The sequence below is a fragment of the Alternaria novae-zelandiae genome, assembly GCF_023758075.1.
Source record: "Alternaria novae-zelandiae strain BMP 2774 chromosome Unknown scaffold_3, whole genome shotgun sequence".
Classification (NCBI taxonomy): Eukaryota; Fungi; Ascomycota; class Dothideomycetes; order Pleosporales; family Pleosporaceae; genus Alternaria; species Alternaria novae-zelandiae.
The window spans coordinates 1,649,853-1,665,071 of NW_026056963.1; the positions used below are offsets into that span (position 1 = coordinate 1,649,853).

The 15,219-nt window shown below is 53.9% G+C and overlaps 7 protein-coding genes across 7 annotated transcripts; 6 read left to right on the top strand and 1 right to left on the bottom strand.

Moving 5' to 3' along the window:
• Positions 1-271: 271 nt before the first annotated feature.
• Positions 272-921, top strand: J4E88_002505 (uncharacterized protein; the record flags this gene model as incomplete). Its single annotated transcript, XM_049396166.1, has 3 exons — positions 272-276; positions 376-702; positions 756-921. The coding sequence occupies 3 exons, from the start codon at positions 272-274 to the stop codon at positions 919-921; spliced, it is 498 nt and encodes a 165-aa protein (XP_049258570.1).
• Positions 922-1,568: 647 nt separating this feature from the next.
• Positions 1,569-2,174, bottom strand: J4E88_002506 (uncharacterized protein; the record flags this gene model as incomplete). The annotated part of the gene is made up of 1 exon (XM_049396167.1): positions 1,569-2,174. The coding sequence occupies one exon, from the start codon at positions 2,172-2,174 to the stop codon at positions 1,569-1,571; it is 606 nt and encodes a 201-aa protein (XP_049258571.1).
• Positions 2,175-2,692: 518 nt separating this feature from the next.
• Positions 2,693-4,145, top strand: J4E88_002507 (uncharacterized protein; the record flags this gene model as incomplete). Its single annotated transcript, XM_049396168.1, has 3 exons — positions 2,693-2,730; positions 2,781-2,947; positions 2,998-4,145. The coding sequence occupies 3 exons, from the start codon at positions 2,693-2,695 to the stop codon at positions 4,143-4,145; spliced, it is 1,353 nt and encodes a 450-aa protein (XP_049258572.1).
• Positions 4,146-5,004: 859 nt separating this feature from the next.
• On the top strand, positions 5,005-6,362 carry J4E88_002508 (uncharacterized protein; the record flags this gene model as incomplete). The annotated part of the gene is made up of 3 exons (XM_049396169.1): positions 5,005-5,009; positions 5,031-5,085; positions 5,148-6,362. The coding sequence occupies 3 exons, from the start codon at positions 5,005-5,007 to the stop codon at positions 6,360-6,362; spliced, it is 1,275 nt and encodes a 424-aa protein (XP_049258573.1).
• Positions 6,363-7,613: 1,251 nt separating this feature from the next.
• J4E88_002509 (uncharacterized protein) lies at positions 7,614-8,890 on the top strand (the record flags this gene model as incomplete). Its single annotated transcript, XM_049396170.1, has 2 exons — positions 7,614-7,618; positions 7,759-8,890. 2 exons carry the CDS (start codon positions 7,614-7,616, stop codon positions 8,888-8,890), a joined length of 1,137 nt encoding a protein of 378 aa, XP_049258574.1.
• A 307-nt stretch (positions 8,891-9,197) lies between these two features.
• Positions 9,198-10,862, top strand: J4E88_002510 (uncharacterized protein; the record flags this gene model as incomplete). Its single annotated transcript, XM_049396171.1, is given in 4 exon segments — positions 9,198-9,205; positions 9,220-9,271; positions 9,457-9,576; positions 9,633-10,862. The coding sequence occupies 4 exon segments, from the start codon at positions 9,198-9,200 to the stop codon at positions 10,860-10,862; spliced, it is 1,410 nt and encodes a 469-aa protein (XP_049258575.1).
• Positions 10,863-12,042: 1,180 nt separating this feature from the next.
• On the top strand, positions 12,043-13,770 carry J4E88_002511 (uncharacterized protein; the record flags this gene model as incomplete). The annotated part of the gene is made up of 1 exon (XM_049396172.1): positions 12,043-13,770. One exon carries the CDS (start codon positions 12,043-12,045, stop codon positions 13,768-13,770), a length of 1,728 nt encoding a protein of 575 aa, XP_049258576.1.
• Positions 13,771-15,219: the final 1,449 nt, after the last annotated feature.

Consider the following 15,219-nt stretch of genomic DNA (forward strand, 5'->3'; position numbering starts at 1 on the left):
TTCCGTCGACTATACGTCACTCCGCAACACCGCGACCGTTCTGCAACCCGATCGCAAAGCAAGACGCATCCTGGTCTGTTGTCGCTGCAGGATCTTAAAAGCGCGCTGCCCTGCATTTCCTCAGCGCCTTGTCGTCGTCTTGCATCTCTCACTTGGTCGCATCGCACCTGCTCCGTTACACGGCATCAACCAACCGTGGTTCAGCTGACAGCCCCGACCAAAGCAAACTCGTCTTCCCACGAAGCATCTGCGGTTCCTGTCAACTGCCATCATGTCGTTCTCCGGACTATCCTTCATCTTTTGGCGCATCTTCCAGATCATCACCCTCATACCTGCGCTGGGTATGCTGGCGTGGTTCGTCGATTGGTACAACAGCCGCAACCTGCTCACACCCACGTCCATCCTCGTTCTCTTCATTGTATCCGTCCTCGGCGCAGTATGGGCTCTAGGCACCCTCTTCCTCTACACGCGCGCAAAGCACTCGGCCAAATTCGTTGCCTTTATCGACCTTCTCTTCATGGGCGCCTTCATCGGAGCTGTCTATGCTCTTCGCGGCATTGCCGATGCTGATTGCACCAACTTCAGCAGGCGTGGCGCTTACAGCGCCGACTTGGGTATTGCTACTATCAGTGGGACTGGATTCGGAGTCGACACCAACCGCCAATGCGCCATGCTCAAGGCCTCGTGGGCGTTCGGTATCATGTAAGTTCTACTTTCCAAAATCGAAAGCAATATCGAAGCTAACGTCTGCGCAGGAACATCATCTTCTTCTTCATCACATCCATCCTGGCCCTCCTTGTGCACCGCCACCACCGCAACGACCGTGTCGTCGTTAAGCGCGAAGTCCACCGATCGCGTCACGGCCACCACTCCCGCAGCCCCCGCGCGAGCCACAGCCGGAGCCGCCGCAGCTACGTCTAAGAAGAAGACGAGAGATGTATGATGAGGATTATCACGGGTACTGGAGTTGGGGTTTGGGAACATCTGGCAAAAGGCCATGGTCAGATCTTTACGAATTTCTTTGGACATATTCCCCCTTTGATTTTTGGTAATTGGGACGCTGGGATGCAAGCAACGTGGTTACGAAGTTTGTTACGAGGATACATCCTGGGATATTATGTAGATTAGCACGAATTTTGTAGATAATTGCTTCATTTTTGGCCTTTGGTCGTGAGCGAATCCATGCTCTGAACTACAGCGAAATGAAATGTCAACAAACTCTTCCAACAACAATATTAGTCCACAACAACAATTTTGCTGCCCAATGTGCGATGAAAAGCAGGCTGACCATGTTGCGAAGTCTCTGGTACCAGGATGTTCGTTGTCCACTATTGGTGACGTTGACTCGCATCGCCTTGGTTCTTGCACCCCTCCAGTCCAACCCTCGTGTCAGCGCACTAACGCATTCGACCAATTCCTGTCCGTCAAACTCGAAATACATGGTAATTGGGTTTGATATTTCTACAGATGCGTCGCGCGTTACTCCATGCAAGCCCTCATATATGCAATCCCGCCCCATCATGATACTGGTACAATGCAGTCTTACAGTCCATAACCACCCCGTCCCTCTACCACACCCTGCACAGCGCCATGCCACCCAACTGCCGCTCCACACATTCCCTCGCCTCCAGTATCCCCCGATCCGTCGTGACAAACATGCACTCTCCCGGCCTCGTCAAACCCTTCACATAGCTCGACTCTCTTGTCCGCGTAATCTTAGCCAGATCCTCGCTCGTCAGCCATATCCTCCGTGTAGGCTTGGATATCAGCTTCATATTCTTCAGCACAGGCTCGTTCTGCCAGTACTTCAGGCCGAGCCATAACCGTCTCCGCGCGGGGTTCTGGGGTACGTGTATGTCGTGGACTTGTTCGGCGCCGAGTGGTGACTTTTGTTTTGTGCCGGCGGGGGCGTCGACGGGGTAGGCGAGCCAGGGCTCTTCTGCGAGCTTCTGGGCCATTTGCTCGTGTTGCTCTGGGTCTTGCTGCGTTTGGAGCAGGAAGGGCTTGGGTGGTGTGGGCCCGCCGAGGGTGACGGAGGAGAGGAAGCCTTCGCGCTGGAGGCCGAGTGCGATGTTGACGTGCATCTTGGAGACGGGTATTGACGTCAGTCCGAGGCGGGCTTTGGACGCATTCTGCATGTGCGAGCAGACGTGGGCGAGGTTGACGAGAGACATGTTGGCGGGTGTGGACGTGGGAATTTGCCCTCGCTGGGCTGCGGCGGTGGGCGAGCGCGATCGGTGTGGGCGGGCGTATGTCCAGTGTATAGAATGGATTCGACAGCGAGGCTCAATGCAGGGCGCGGGTTCAATTGCGCGTGTCGTGGGCGGATGCTCGTGCTCGACGATGCTCGATGCAGCAAATTTCTGGATTGGCTCGGAGGTCCGCAAGTCACGGGTGGAGCAGAGCTGCCCGCTGCCCATTCGGCAGAGCTTGGGCCGGCGCCTACTAAACAAGACACTAACCCGCGGGCGCTTCGAGCACGACGCAAATAGAAGAGCGCGCAGCTGTTGGCTGCACCCGTGGGGAGCTGAGATGACAGCCTTGCGACCCTATATATGTCTTTGATCTCTTTGTGTTGATGTGAGAGTGCTAACTTCCGTCTTACTTCACTACCTACAGCTGACCTCATAACCCACAACTTGGCTTTGAGATATCTTGGACGCCTGATAGACTGCCATCTTACACTAACACCATGCCTCCGCAGCAGGGAGAAGTGTCCCTCTTGACGCTGTGAGTAGTGGTAGCTTTGTACATCTTGATCCTATACTGACTGTGAATAGCTTCGCAGACGTCCACTACTACATCTCCCCGCCTACCCAGGTCCCCCCGCACCACCGCTTCGACAAGAGCTCCTATGTCTACCTCTACCACAACCCTATGCGCCAGAGTGGGCGCATAGAAGTCGCGAACCATGCGGGCACTCCCAACCAGGATGCCTTTTCAGGCCGTGAGTGCTGACACATTTCCCCATGACACACGAGCTGACATGCTGTATAGAGCTGGACACAGTCAAGATCGAGCACACGTACAAACACCCATGTCTGTTCACCCTCACGGTCGACGCGTTCAGGAGTCACAATGGCAGCGCAAGCCCCCACCAAGACACGTCGCAATGGCATCTCCCCACACCCGATCCCTCAAACCAGGGCAAATACATGTACAGGCTGCACACGGTGGACTTGTACTTCTGGACGCCAGAAGACGCGAGCCTCTTCCTCGACTCCATCCGCAGGGTGCTGCAGCCACATCAAATGCAAATTGTGCGCAACCCCAATGCCACACCAACACACTCGGAACACAAGAACGACGCCCTGAGTCCAGTCATCGCAAGGCTGGAAAGCGCAGCCATATCACACACAAGTCGTACTCCGAGTGTTAGCACAACACAGTCGTTCCCCGGGCCTCCCACAGCGCCCGCCCCTACATCACCTCCTCCCAGCGAGCAGCCACCCAACTACGCTCCAATGGCATACAACCCGGCTGCTCCAGCCGCGCCTGAGCCAATTGCTCATCGCGAGAAGACACCACCTCCACCAGACGCCAATGACGGTACGGGACTTGGATCTGCTGCAGTCCACGATCAGCATGCAGCGCAATACGGCAACCCGCTACAAGCTTCGTTCGCGCCTCAACCGACATCAGGGGCATACTTCCCAGGACCACCAGCGCCCGGCCAGGGCTTCACAGGCCCACCAAGTGCATCGCAAAGTCCGCCGTCCTTTGCACCCCCTCCGTCTGCCCCTCCACCAGGCCAATACAACGGCACCCCGCCACCCCCAGCCATGAAGCGAACATCCACAGCACCAGTCCACCAATTCGCCAACTACCCATCCTCGCCTGGCTTCCCTCCTGCCCCCCAATCCCCTCCTGCGCATTCTGCATTACCATCTCCCGGCTTCCCTCCCCAGCAATACCAGCCAATGGCTTCTCCTGGCTACGCGCAATACCAGTACGGTAGCACGGGAACTCCACCACAGGGACAAAACCTGCATCAGCAGCTGTACAGACCGACGGAGAACGAAGCCGCAGTGCAAGACCACGAGAACCCCAACGCACCGCAACGCAACTCCAACATCGGAAAGCGGGTAGATAAAGTGGAGAAGGGGATTGGCAGTTTCTTGAAAAAGTTGGATAAGAAGTTTTAGTCTATCGTGTCATTGAAAGCGCACCCAGGTTCTTGTATCTATTGTATTCATCTTGGAGTTGAATTAGCCAGCGTCGACTTCCATTCAAGTCGTTTACTCCAAAAATATACTGTATACCATTTTGGAAATTTGTTCACGACCGTTATTGCGACCAGCGTTTGTTCAGTCTGTGCCACGGCGCTGTAGATCAAACATGTGAATGCGATCATCCTGCAGTAGATGCGCCAATCAGAAGCCGGCGCTAGTGGGGACCTTGAATCTGGGAGATGGCGCACTAAGAATAGCAGCAGGTTTTGGAGATGACATGAGGCTTGCTTTTGGCGTCTGCCGCTGGCTGGTTGTCATCTTGCATAACTGTTGAGTTGAGAATAGGATTGAATGTGTAAGGCTTTAGGGGTACGGTGCTGCTTTGATACACTATACTGTATCGTACTGCGTTCTTCCTCTCTCGTCGTGCTACAGCCCCTGGTCACAGCTCCATCATCCCGGCAACCGCATCAACACTCAGCCAGCTTGCCAAGACCAACTTCCGGGCGCAGACCTAGCCAGACCATTACTCGCGGCTCTCCCCCATTGTTGTTCGGCCATTCCGTAGTCGCCAAACTATACACCCATTAACCCCCAATATCCTAACCGCATCCACGACATCGCTTCCCGCCGCTTGTTCTTAACGTTTTGCCTTAACCTTCGCACGACACAACGGTTCGACAGCTCCCTAGTGCCAAACAGAACCAGGAAGGCGGGCCTTTGGCAGCCTGGGCGATCCACACTTTCTCCAAACAAGTGATCTCATTGTGAAAACAAGACTCCGGTGACATTTGACGTTTGGACGGGCCCGGTGCATGGTTGTTTGGGTGCCATGTTGTTACCCGCGCGGCATGCAAGGGACGGCGCCCTCGAGAGGAGAGAAGTCTCCAAGCAGGGCAGGACCTTTGTCGTAGTAAGTTTACGCCATCGCTCTACCATACTCTACCACGCACTGGCTAACCCTGCATTCCCCAGGTCGGAATCATCGCCGTCGCCATCTTCGCCATCCTCATAATCACATACTTCTCCACCCTTAAGTTCCGCGCCCCGTACCGCGCCGCAAAGAAAGCACAACAGTCGTCCGCCGACAAACTCCCCTCGTTATTCTCGTGGAAAGCGTTCCGCAAGCGCCCGCGCCGAAATGACTACTCCACCAGTCTGCAGGATACGGAGTACCGGGGGAGCACAAGCAGGGCGAGTGGTGAGATGAGCGGAGCAGCAACAGGAGATCCGGAAAGGCAAATAAACAGCACAACCGGTGCCGGCGTCGACAGAAACACCTCCGTCCGCAGCGTCATGACCCTCCCCGCCTACTCGTCTGCCGCACGAGAGAACGAGCGCGTCCTCGCCCGCGAAGGCGAACGCGGCGGCGTAGACACAGTTCTCGAACTCCCCGAGACCGTCGACGAAGAAGAGCGCCAACGAGAAGAAGAAATGGAATCTCTATACCAAATCCGGCTCGCCCGCCGCATCGAAGCCACCGACCGCGAAGCCCGGCGTCAAGCCCGACGCGAAGCCCGCGCACGAGGCGACGTCCAGGCCCTAGCTGATATACGGCGCCGCGCAGAAGAAGCAGCCGACCTCTCCGTCTCCCAGATGCTCATCGCAGAGCACCAAGCCCGGACCCGGTCGAGAGACAGACGCGTGAGTGCTGTTGCATATGGCGATCTAGGCGTCGCGCGCCACGACGGCACACGCCTCCGAGCCAACTCCTCCGAAAGCGACAACAGACCCCTCCTCGACTCCGCCGCCTCCTTCTCCGGTCAATCCCGCGGCCGTGACGCCCACGCCCGCGGCCTCTCCGTCACTTCTCTTACACAATCCGTGGAATCGCGCGGATCCGACGATTACGACTTTGCGGATGCGTCGCGCTCGAATTCACATTCTACTGCTGGGCCTAGTCCTGGTCCCAGTCCAAATACCGAGGGGTTTGAGGTTGTGAGTTTGAACCCGGAGAGGAGTTATAGTGGGAGTGGGAGTGGAAGTGGAGTTGGCGGGAGTGGAGGTGGTGGGATGGTACCAGGGGAAGACGCGCCTGCGTATGAAGATCCCCCGAATTACGAAAGTCCGATTAATACGAGGGCGCCGCAGTTACCGGCGTTGAATCTGAATTTAGAGAGACTGCCTAGTATACGCGTTACGACGGGTGAGACGCCTGTGGAGGGCAGGGTGGGGTCGCCGTTGAGGTAATGAAAAGACATTTGTTCGTTTCGCAAATCTGTTTCCTCGCATTTGGGGGATTTTCTTCGGAATCAGCGTTTCATTCTTCATCCGTTCAACGAAGGTTATGAAGTGGCGTCAAAGGGAAAGGAGCATATGTATACATAGATAGGTGGTGTGCTCGGGCTGGTCAATGTTTAATCGTATTACATCACAAGTGGGTGCGGTGTTGGTCTTGATGTTCATGGGGTTGAGGCGGTGGGAGGGGTGAAGTAGAGTGTAAGGAGATGCGAAGGCAACAGCATGTGGTATAGCCAGCACATGAGCAGCGGAATTCAGATGGCTCAGCGTGCAAGCAAGAAAGAGTTGAAGATTGACGGTACGTCATGGGCGCGAGGGTGTTGAAGGGCGCAAGGGAAGTAGACGCGATGTCCACATGCACGCAGGTGGGAAACATCCCACAGTTCTTCACTGCTGGTGAGCGTACACGTGATTATTGAAAGAGAGGGTTCTGAGCGGAATTTGGGTCGTTGGGGGAGATGGAAACGAATACTCACGTGCACTCAGGTAGGAAGCTATGGTCCAAACTGGGCATATGCGGGTGACTGGGCTGAAGAGGGTCTTAAGTCGCATCTGAGTTGGTGGGGAGAGGAAGATGGACACCCTTACGCATACAGGTAGGAATTCATGGGTCTTTCACTATTGGTGGTGTGTAAATCGAAAGAGGAGGGCCCGAGCGGTGTGGTCGACTGTGTTTTCTTCAGTTCTACTTTCGGCTCCAGGCTTTATCCACGCCGCTCTTCTGCCAGTCTCAACGCCGCTACCAAAAGTATAGCGATCAACTACCGCGAGCGACCACTGGCTTCAACTTTCAACTTTAAGGCGGTTGCTTTCGTAATTGCAGACTCTCCACTCGACCTCTGTTCATACCACTGTTCTTCCACCACCTCAACGAAGTCGGCCCAACAGTATACAATATGTCCCTCCAGAAGCTATCGACGGAGCTTGATGGCCAAATCGCCAGCTGCCTCGTCGGCGACACTAAGGCTCTCAGCGCCTTCTCCAAGACGAACAAATACTACCGGGGCATTGCTGAGCCATACCTCTATACGAATATCGAAGTGTATGAATCTGAACTTGAAAGGCCACTGCGACTGCTCTTCACGTTGTTAGACCGCAAGGAACTCGCCCTTCACATCAAGAGCTTGAGCTACATACCAGCCCAGCATTGGTCCTCTCACGACGCCGACATAAAGCCGCCGACGAGGAAGAAGCTCCAATATGATGTATGGAATTACACGCACGCGATACAAGAGGTGCTGGATGGAGTTCTCTCTCCAGGATGCGGGTTCTCGGAATTCCTCTCAGCAAAACTGACCTTGTATTGTGATATTCTGACGGCTCCCATGAATCACTATACAGCCAGCAATCAGATTTTCACGCTCATTCTGTTTATGGCGCAGAAGGTCCAGTATCTAGAGCTTGGTCACAAAGAACCACCTACACATGTGTTACGCCTTCTTTGGGCACCTTGGAGTGACGGCAAAGGCCCCTTTCAGAACGTTCAACATCTCGTTCACAACGCCGGTCTTTCTCTGATGCCTTCCATCGTGGTATTGCCAACCCTACGAACATTAGAGTACAATGTCGGGTATCTCGACGTCGAGGCACGACCGACTACATCGATGTTCGCTTATCCATCCCCTATGCCTGCGCAACCCGTCCTCCGCCGAATTCGATTTACGACAACTAGAAACATCACTCCTGCTATAATCCAGAACATGGTCAGCAACCCAGCAATGGCCAACCTCCGAGAACTCGTAGTCGATGACTGCGGACGCAGCAGACGCAATCTGCCTCTCGCTTTGCGTGGCGACAACCTAGCCGAACTCCTGCGAAGCCTAGAGAAACACACCCCACTCCTAGAACTACTCCAGTGGTCAAATCAGAAGTCTGACCGACAAGAAGGCCACCCACGTTTCGATACGTTCAAAGACCTCACAAATCTCCGCCAGTTACACATCGACTTCGACCTCCTCGTCCCCAAAAGCGACACCAACTCCACCAACTTGAAGTGTCTCTCCAACCCCCACGCCATCTTCCCCGCGAGCTTGGAAGATCTGATCTTGGACTGCGTCGATATCGACAAGCTCCACCATCTCGTCACTCTTCTCCACAACATCATTGAAGAAAGCGACGAGATGAGCGAAACTGAAGCACTCCAAATCTGCCTCGCTTCTCTAGCCGCCATGTTCCCTCCACTCAAACGCCTCGCTCTTACTGTGGTCATGGAGATGGATAACCCGAGGGAAGATGCACCTCGCTTGCATGAGTTGGACCCGGTGGATATCACATTCTTCCGGTACGCTGCAGATGAGCTTGAGAAGCTGGGTGTTACACTCGAGGTGTGGCGCAAAGAAGGGTATTATGAGAAGGAGAAGAAGTTGCTGGTGAAGAAGGGGTGGACGGCGCCGTTGCCGCATTCGGTGGTGAAGGCCGTGCAGAAGGCTAGGGGTTGGCGGAATGGTTATGATGATCTCCGGATTTACGGAGTATAGGTCGGGATGGTGATGGAAATGTAGTTGATTACTTGACTGCCTCTGGAGCATATATCGCCTTGAATACAGATCAGTCGTTGATATATAGTACATTGTATGCATCAAACCAAATTTTCTATTGCAGTGCCGTCTCACTTCAGGATCGCGCACGTGACAACGCGCTTCGCTCCTCCGCTCTTTCCTCTGATGTGCACTCACTCCCACTAGCGTCTTATCACCTCACGCTTGCCTGTTGGGTCATTCCTCGTCCTCTCAATCCTTCACAGCCACACACATCTGTAGTGCCCTGCAACACTGAGTCGCCACCATGGTAGCGTCTTCATCGAAAGCGGAGGCCATGATCGACAAGCTGCTGGCCGAGCAAGCAACGAAGACGCTGAGGTGCGCATTTTATATTCCTCTACAGTTAACTTACTTTAGTGTACAATTCTAAAGTTTAGTTCTTCTATCCTATCTATAGTACTGCGATAACGCAAAGCAAGATAAGCTACTTATAACTCCTAAAATACATAACTACTACATACGCAAAGGTACTCCTTATTAATGAGAGAGATCGCAATCCTCAGAGTCTGCCGGCCGAGCTGACCATCGACGTCATGAGCTACCTGCGCCCTCACGATCTGACGCAGCTGGCGCGCGCTTCGAAGCGGTATCGCGAGTTTGCGCAGTCGGTGCTCTGGACGAACGTTAGTAGCGCCACTGTACCGCATTCGGGACATATACTGACACCATTCACTCATAGATCGAGCTCCACCGCCAAGACGCCCACGATAACTGCTTCACCCTTTCCCACAAGCAGCCTCGAAGAGCCTACCTGGACGACGACTTGCTACATCCATGGTGCTACCGCGATTACGACGGGGTGGATGCCGAATACGATACCAGAAACGAGCAGTTTCATGCTGCCATCAAGGATATGTATGCGTCCAATGGCAAATCTGAAGCTTGGAATCGGATCAAGCCGGTCGTACGACACCTTTGCCTCACGGTAACGCATGAGAGCCCGCCCCAGATCTGGAACATGATACTGTCACTTCCTAATCTCCGTACGATTGAGATCATTGGCGAGTACTCCGAAGATCGGAAAGGCCCGCCTACAGCTCAGCTGGGCCTCCGGCATCCGGCGGCAACCAGTGTACAGCATGTACGTCTGAGAGGCTATGTTCCCGTGGAGTTTGTTTCGGCCATCTGCAGGGCTTCAGCGTCTACTATCGTCAGTCTTGATTTCGGCGCGCTCGACGAACCAGAGTTCTTCAGAGGCCCCGAAGAGGCACAACTGCACTTTTATGAGAGCTGTGAGGTCTACATTGGTCCCCGAGGTAGCCTATGGCACGATGCAGCGTGGCCTGAGTTCGCCTCGCTCACTCATTTGCTACTCTGTAAGCCTGTTTGGTTCAATGGATTCCGCAAGAGACCCAATGATCTTGACTACGAAGCCCCTCAAATGAAGCAATGGGCGTCTCTGCTGCGATCTATTCGTCTCACCGCGGTAGAGATCGTGCTGGAACACCGGAAAATATTCGTCGACCGCCATGACGAGGTCGATGAGCACATCAAAGCGGATGAAGACGTCAAATGCCCCCCTGATATCCGATTTCGTCATCGGGTGGTGGAGCAAGCTTTCACCGAACCATGGCCAAATCTCAAGACCTTGACCTTCCGTGGCATGAGCTCCGCTAAAGGCGACTACTGGCCTAAAGCAGGACCGGATGAATCCCTAAAAGACTATTTAAGGAAGCTGTTACCAGGAGTTCAGGTGAACCAGATCCTAGGCAACTACATGTTCTTCAACACTGAACGTGGCACAATTCTCAACCAACATGGCGCCGACGGACTGAAAGTGCATCTCGAGTTCGACGGAAAACACGATCTTGAGGCTCTCTACGACAGTGACAATTTCACTGATGAGGACGATTGGGAGTGGAGGAAAACTTCGCTAGACTACTTGTATCACCTTTCAACGCGCGAATAGAGATAGTCTGTATCACTTTGCTGCATACACAGAGTTCTACAGGTACAGATACGTAGTATAGAAGACAATGTATACCCCAAGTCCCAATATGCAGTTTAGTTTCTTCAATACAAGCGTCCATGTAGGCGGCAAGCGACACGATCTCTCTGACCACGAACCCTGTTCATGTAGACGTTGGTACCAAAACAAACCCCCCCCTGATTATATCATCGATCTAGCATGCATTAAAATAAATACAGGCTCCTGGATAGACTACCACGTACCTACGCAAGGTAGCATAAGCAAAGTGAAAGTGAAAACGACACAGCACTTGCCGCTTGCGAGTGACCGTCAGTGCGTTTCGCAGGCATCGCCCCGTATCCAAAACAATAGTGACCGAATGAATCACGTGCTAGCTGGTCCTCACGGTGGGTCTGGTCTTCCAGCAACACCGCAGCCTCTGGAACCCACCTCCACCTGTCCACTGCCACGCTCAACAATTCGATCGCGAATTTGCGAGCTTCCAAAAGTCTTCAAACAATAACGTCTCGCCATACCCACGGCTGGTAGTCACCTGAATTCTGCCATGTCTCAGCTACCGTCCACGCCTGCGACGCTACCGCGCCCACCGAAGCGCGCGCAGGAAGAAGAATTAGTTGGGCCGATCAAGCGACAGCGACAACATGGACTTTGGACGCCGCCTGAAGATTCCAGCAACGTCCACGATTGCTACACCCAAACATCCTCGCTTTACATTCCGCGAACAACATCGTCACCCTTTGTCCATCCTCCGTACTTAAGCCCGCCGCATACTGACCCATCGGCTCCACTGAACCCACGGGGATCCAACCCAGGAGATACGCCTTCCCAGGACGGCTTATATACTCCAACGTTAGGATATATACACGGCAACAACGAACAGTATGGTTCCAGCCCCCCGTCACGGCCCCCGACAGCTCCTCAGATGGGGTTTGGGAATCTATACCAAAGCTATGGATCTCACGTGAACCGACACCCTGCTCGAGTGGTACAGCCTGACTATGCGTGGGGGCTATATCGACCCCAGACTGCGCGCGGGTACGAACGACAACAAGCCACGCTGCCTACAACAATTCAACAGTCTGCACCAACGCTACAGCCTGAGTGTGCACCGAGACTTCGTGTACCCCAGACTACGCCTAGTCATGGGTCAACTGGCCCCATGGCACCTACAATGCCTGCAGAGGATCCGCGTCCGCAACAGCAGCAACGATATGTTCAGCCAGTCGTTGGTACACAAATACCATACGAATACAGTGCTACCCCAGTCGCAGCCACACAGTGTGCTTCTCACCAGACGGGTGTAGAAGGACTTCATCGCGGTATCCAAGCTCCCGCTGTGAATGTGCAGGCCGCGCGAACGACGCCGCGCACTCAGCAAGAGCAGTGGCTCATCAATGCGCATCCAGACCTCCAAAGAAAGACCGTGACGGTCATACCAGCTATTCCCGCGAAGCAAGGTACTATCGGAACTGCCATTGAGCGCAAAGATGAGATGCTCGTACCACGCGATGTGTGGCGCCTACGCTCCCTGCCTTCCTACAAGCGTTATGTCGCATACCGCCAAATGGCAGAGCTAGGACGTCAGATGAGCGAGTATGACCAAACTAGTAAAGAAAATCAGTCGCTATGGAAGCGTATCACAACCTTCGAAGCGAGCTTGATTGAGGCCGAGGTGGAGTTTGCGAATAGACACAAGCAAGATACAGCCGAAACTAGGGCGAGGTGGGACCGTATCGTAGCGGCTCAGGCAGTTGGGACTCTAGTCGACCAGGATATGGTAGCTGCCTATGCCCAGTATTGCGGCATTGCATCTGCGACGTCCCCGGTGGATGTCGCAGTCACAACTCAGTCACCCACATCTGATCAAGTTCTAGCAGGGCAGAATCCACTACCACAGCCCCAGACTTCTGGAGCTCCTGCGCCTATCGTTACTCCATCAGTACCGATAGATACCATCAGACCAGACCAGGTAACACATCCCCTGGATAAGGTCCAAGTTCCTCCATACCCTGGCGAGCTCGAGGACTTCACACCACACGAAGTCACCGGGATGTACAAATGCAACCACCAATTCGAGACCGGGCCCTGCTGCACAGAAGGAGTCACAAAGGAAAGAAAGAGAGCCTCAATCTCTAGGGATAAATCAGCGTGGAAACGGAAGGTGGAATACTTGGTCAAGAAGGGCGACTTGGATAAGAGCCATATAACATGGAAGCAGGAACAATCACCCAATAAGGGGAAAGACCACAAGACGAAGAATGCGGAGAAAGAGCGACTGCGGGGTGAAAAGAAGGCGGATGCCAGCGCGAAAAAAGAGGCGAGAAAGGAACGGAGTAAAGCATGGCGCGAGCAACCACGCGATGCGATCAATGCAGAAGATGCGCCCGAAGCTATTGCGGCACCAAATTCGCTCGAGCAGAACTACTCATCAGCTTCTGAACTTGATCCTGAGCTTTCTCCAGAAGAACAGGCTGCCGCCGCTGATACCGCATTTCAAGAGGAAATTGCAAAGAAGCTCAAAGACTACGAGCGCGAACTCAAGTACTGTAGGCGTCTTGAGAGGATGAAGAAGTGGCCTAATTGGCCACGCTTCAATGAATATTGGGAGGTCAAACATCTTGAGGCTCAGGGTTTGCAGCTCTCGCCAGAGCAGGTAATCATCTCGAAGGGTGATGAACCGTCTGGTATTCCAGACAAGAATCCCGCGTTTGTGAAGAAGAAGGCCGAGGATAAGGAGCCGGTGCCGGTTCAAGAGCCGGTAGACGCGGAAGAGGGCATTGAGGAAGATGATTCGGACTTGGATGAATTGTTCGAGGATACGGGAGAAAACGTCGAGCAAGACGACACGAGCTTGGATGATCTGTTTGATGATGATGGCTCAGAGTAGTAAAGGGTACTTCCGGATCTTAGAGAACTCTCTTAAGAGTGCCGACGTCAAGGGTCGATACCACAAGGTCTAGCAAGGCCACAGCGACAGCCTTGGTGGCCGAAGACAGTGTCACATAGATGACAAAATGAAAGCCACCACGCGCATGCAACGTCGCCCGTCATTGCTGGCCTGAAAAACAATGTCCTCGCATCGTGAAGTGGAAGCTGAAGTATGGATTGATCGCACCGATGTCTTCCTCACAGCGCTCTTGAAACGCCCTTGTGGTGAATCGCATTGTGCAGGCCTGTGCTCAACACCAACTTCATGACGTTCTCCAGTACTAACGATGTCGTTGTACTTGGTACGTGCACGACGTCACGAAAGGAGAACCTAGTTGTAGTTCTCTTCACTCTGGGAAGAATGCACAGATCCTGGAACCTAGATAGTCAGTCCAGTACTTTTATACAGGCCGCTGGGGTCATACCACTAGACACTGCTGTCTACCTGCCCATCCAGAAAGTCTTGTTACTCTTATAACAAGATGCAGTCTTACGCGCACAACAAGGGCAACTACGTCTACGTCCGCCGCAAGCGCACAAGATCGGTCGAAGTCCGCCGCGCAGATGATCTCCGCCACTCCCTATCCTCTTTATCATCCGAGGAACGCATCTTGCATTACGTTGGCGAGGAGCGCACCCGCGTCTGCCGTTGTCACGATGCGGGACGACATGGCGAGAGGACGTCCACCGTAGCATGCGAATCGAGGCATCTGAGCGCCAGCATAATGCTATACCTGGACCGCCACGGCCTTGAATCCTGCAGCTTCGCTGACTTCCGGAAGTATCGCGCAAGCCGAGAGGCGAAATGGGCGATGGAAGGCGTATTTGTTGAAGACTTTCACTATACCAGCCGGAACAAAGACTTCGTATGCCGCTGCTCACAACCAAGAAAGCATAGCTATCAGACGCCGCGCCATCCTGAGATCGTCGAGCAATGTGCGGAGTTCTTTTGTATGCACAAGGATAAGAACACTGTTACGAAGGATCAATGGAAGGGCGTGAATGGCGATGAGCCACCAGCGTACACACCCAGTGTAGACTTCCTATCCGGTTCCGTGGAATCCGGTTCCATGACCTTCGGTTCCATGACATCCGGTTCCATGACATCCAGTTCCGTGCGTAATTCGCGGCCAAGCTCGTCCGGACATGCTGGGGAAAAGTCTAGGCCACGAGCCTCGCTAGAGACGAGGATACGTGACACTGCCGAGCGTATTTCTTCGATCATCCCAGGCCGGCATCGTAGTGCTTCGATTCCAGCACGGGGGCCAGAGATGCCCCCTCAAGTATGGCAGAGGGGTCGTCCATCGGTCTTGATCTCTCAACACGGTAACTCTTCGCGGGAGAGTACGCCCATGGGCTCAGCTCCCCCATCTACGCGCGCAGCCTCACCAGCAGTGCCGCAGACGCG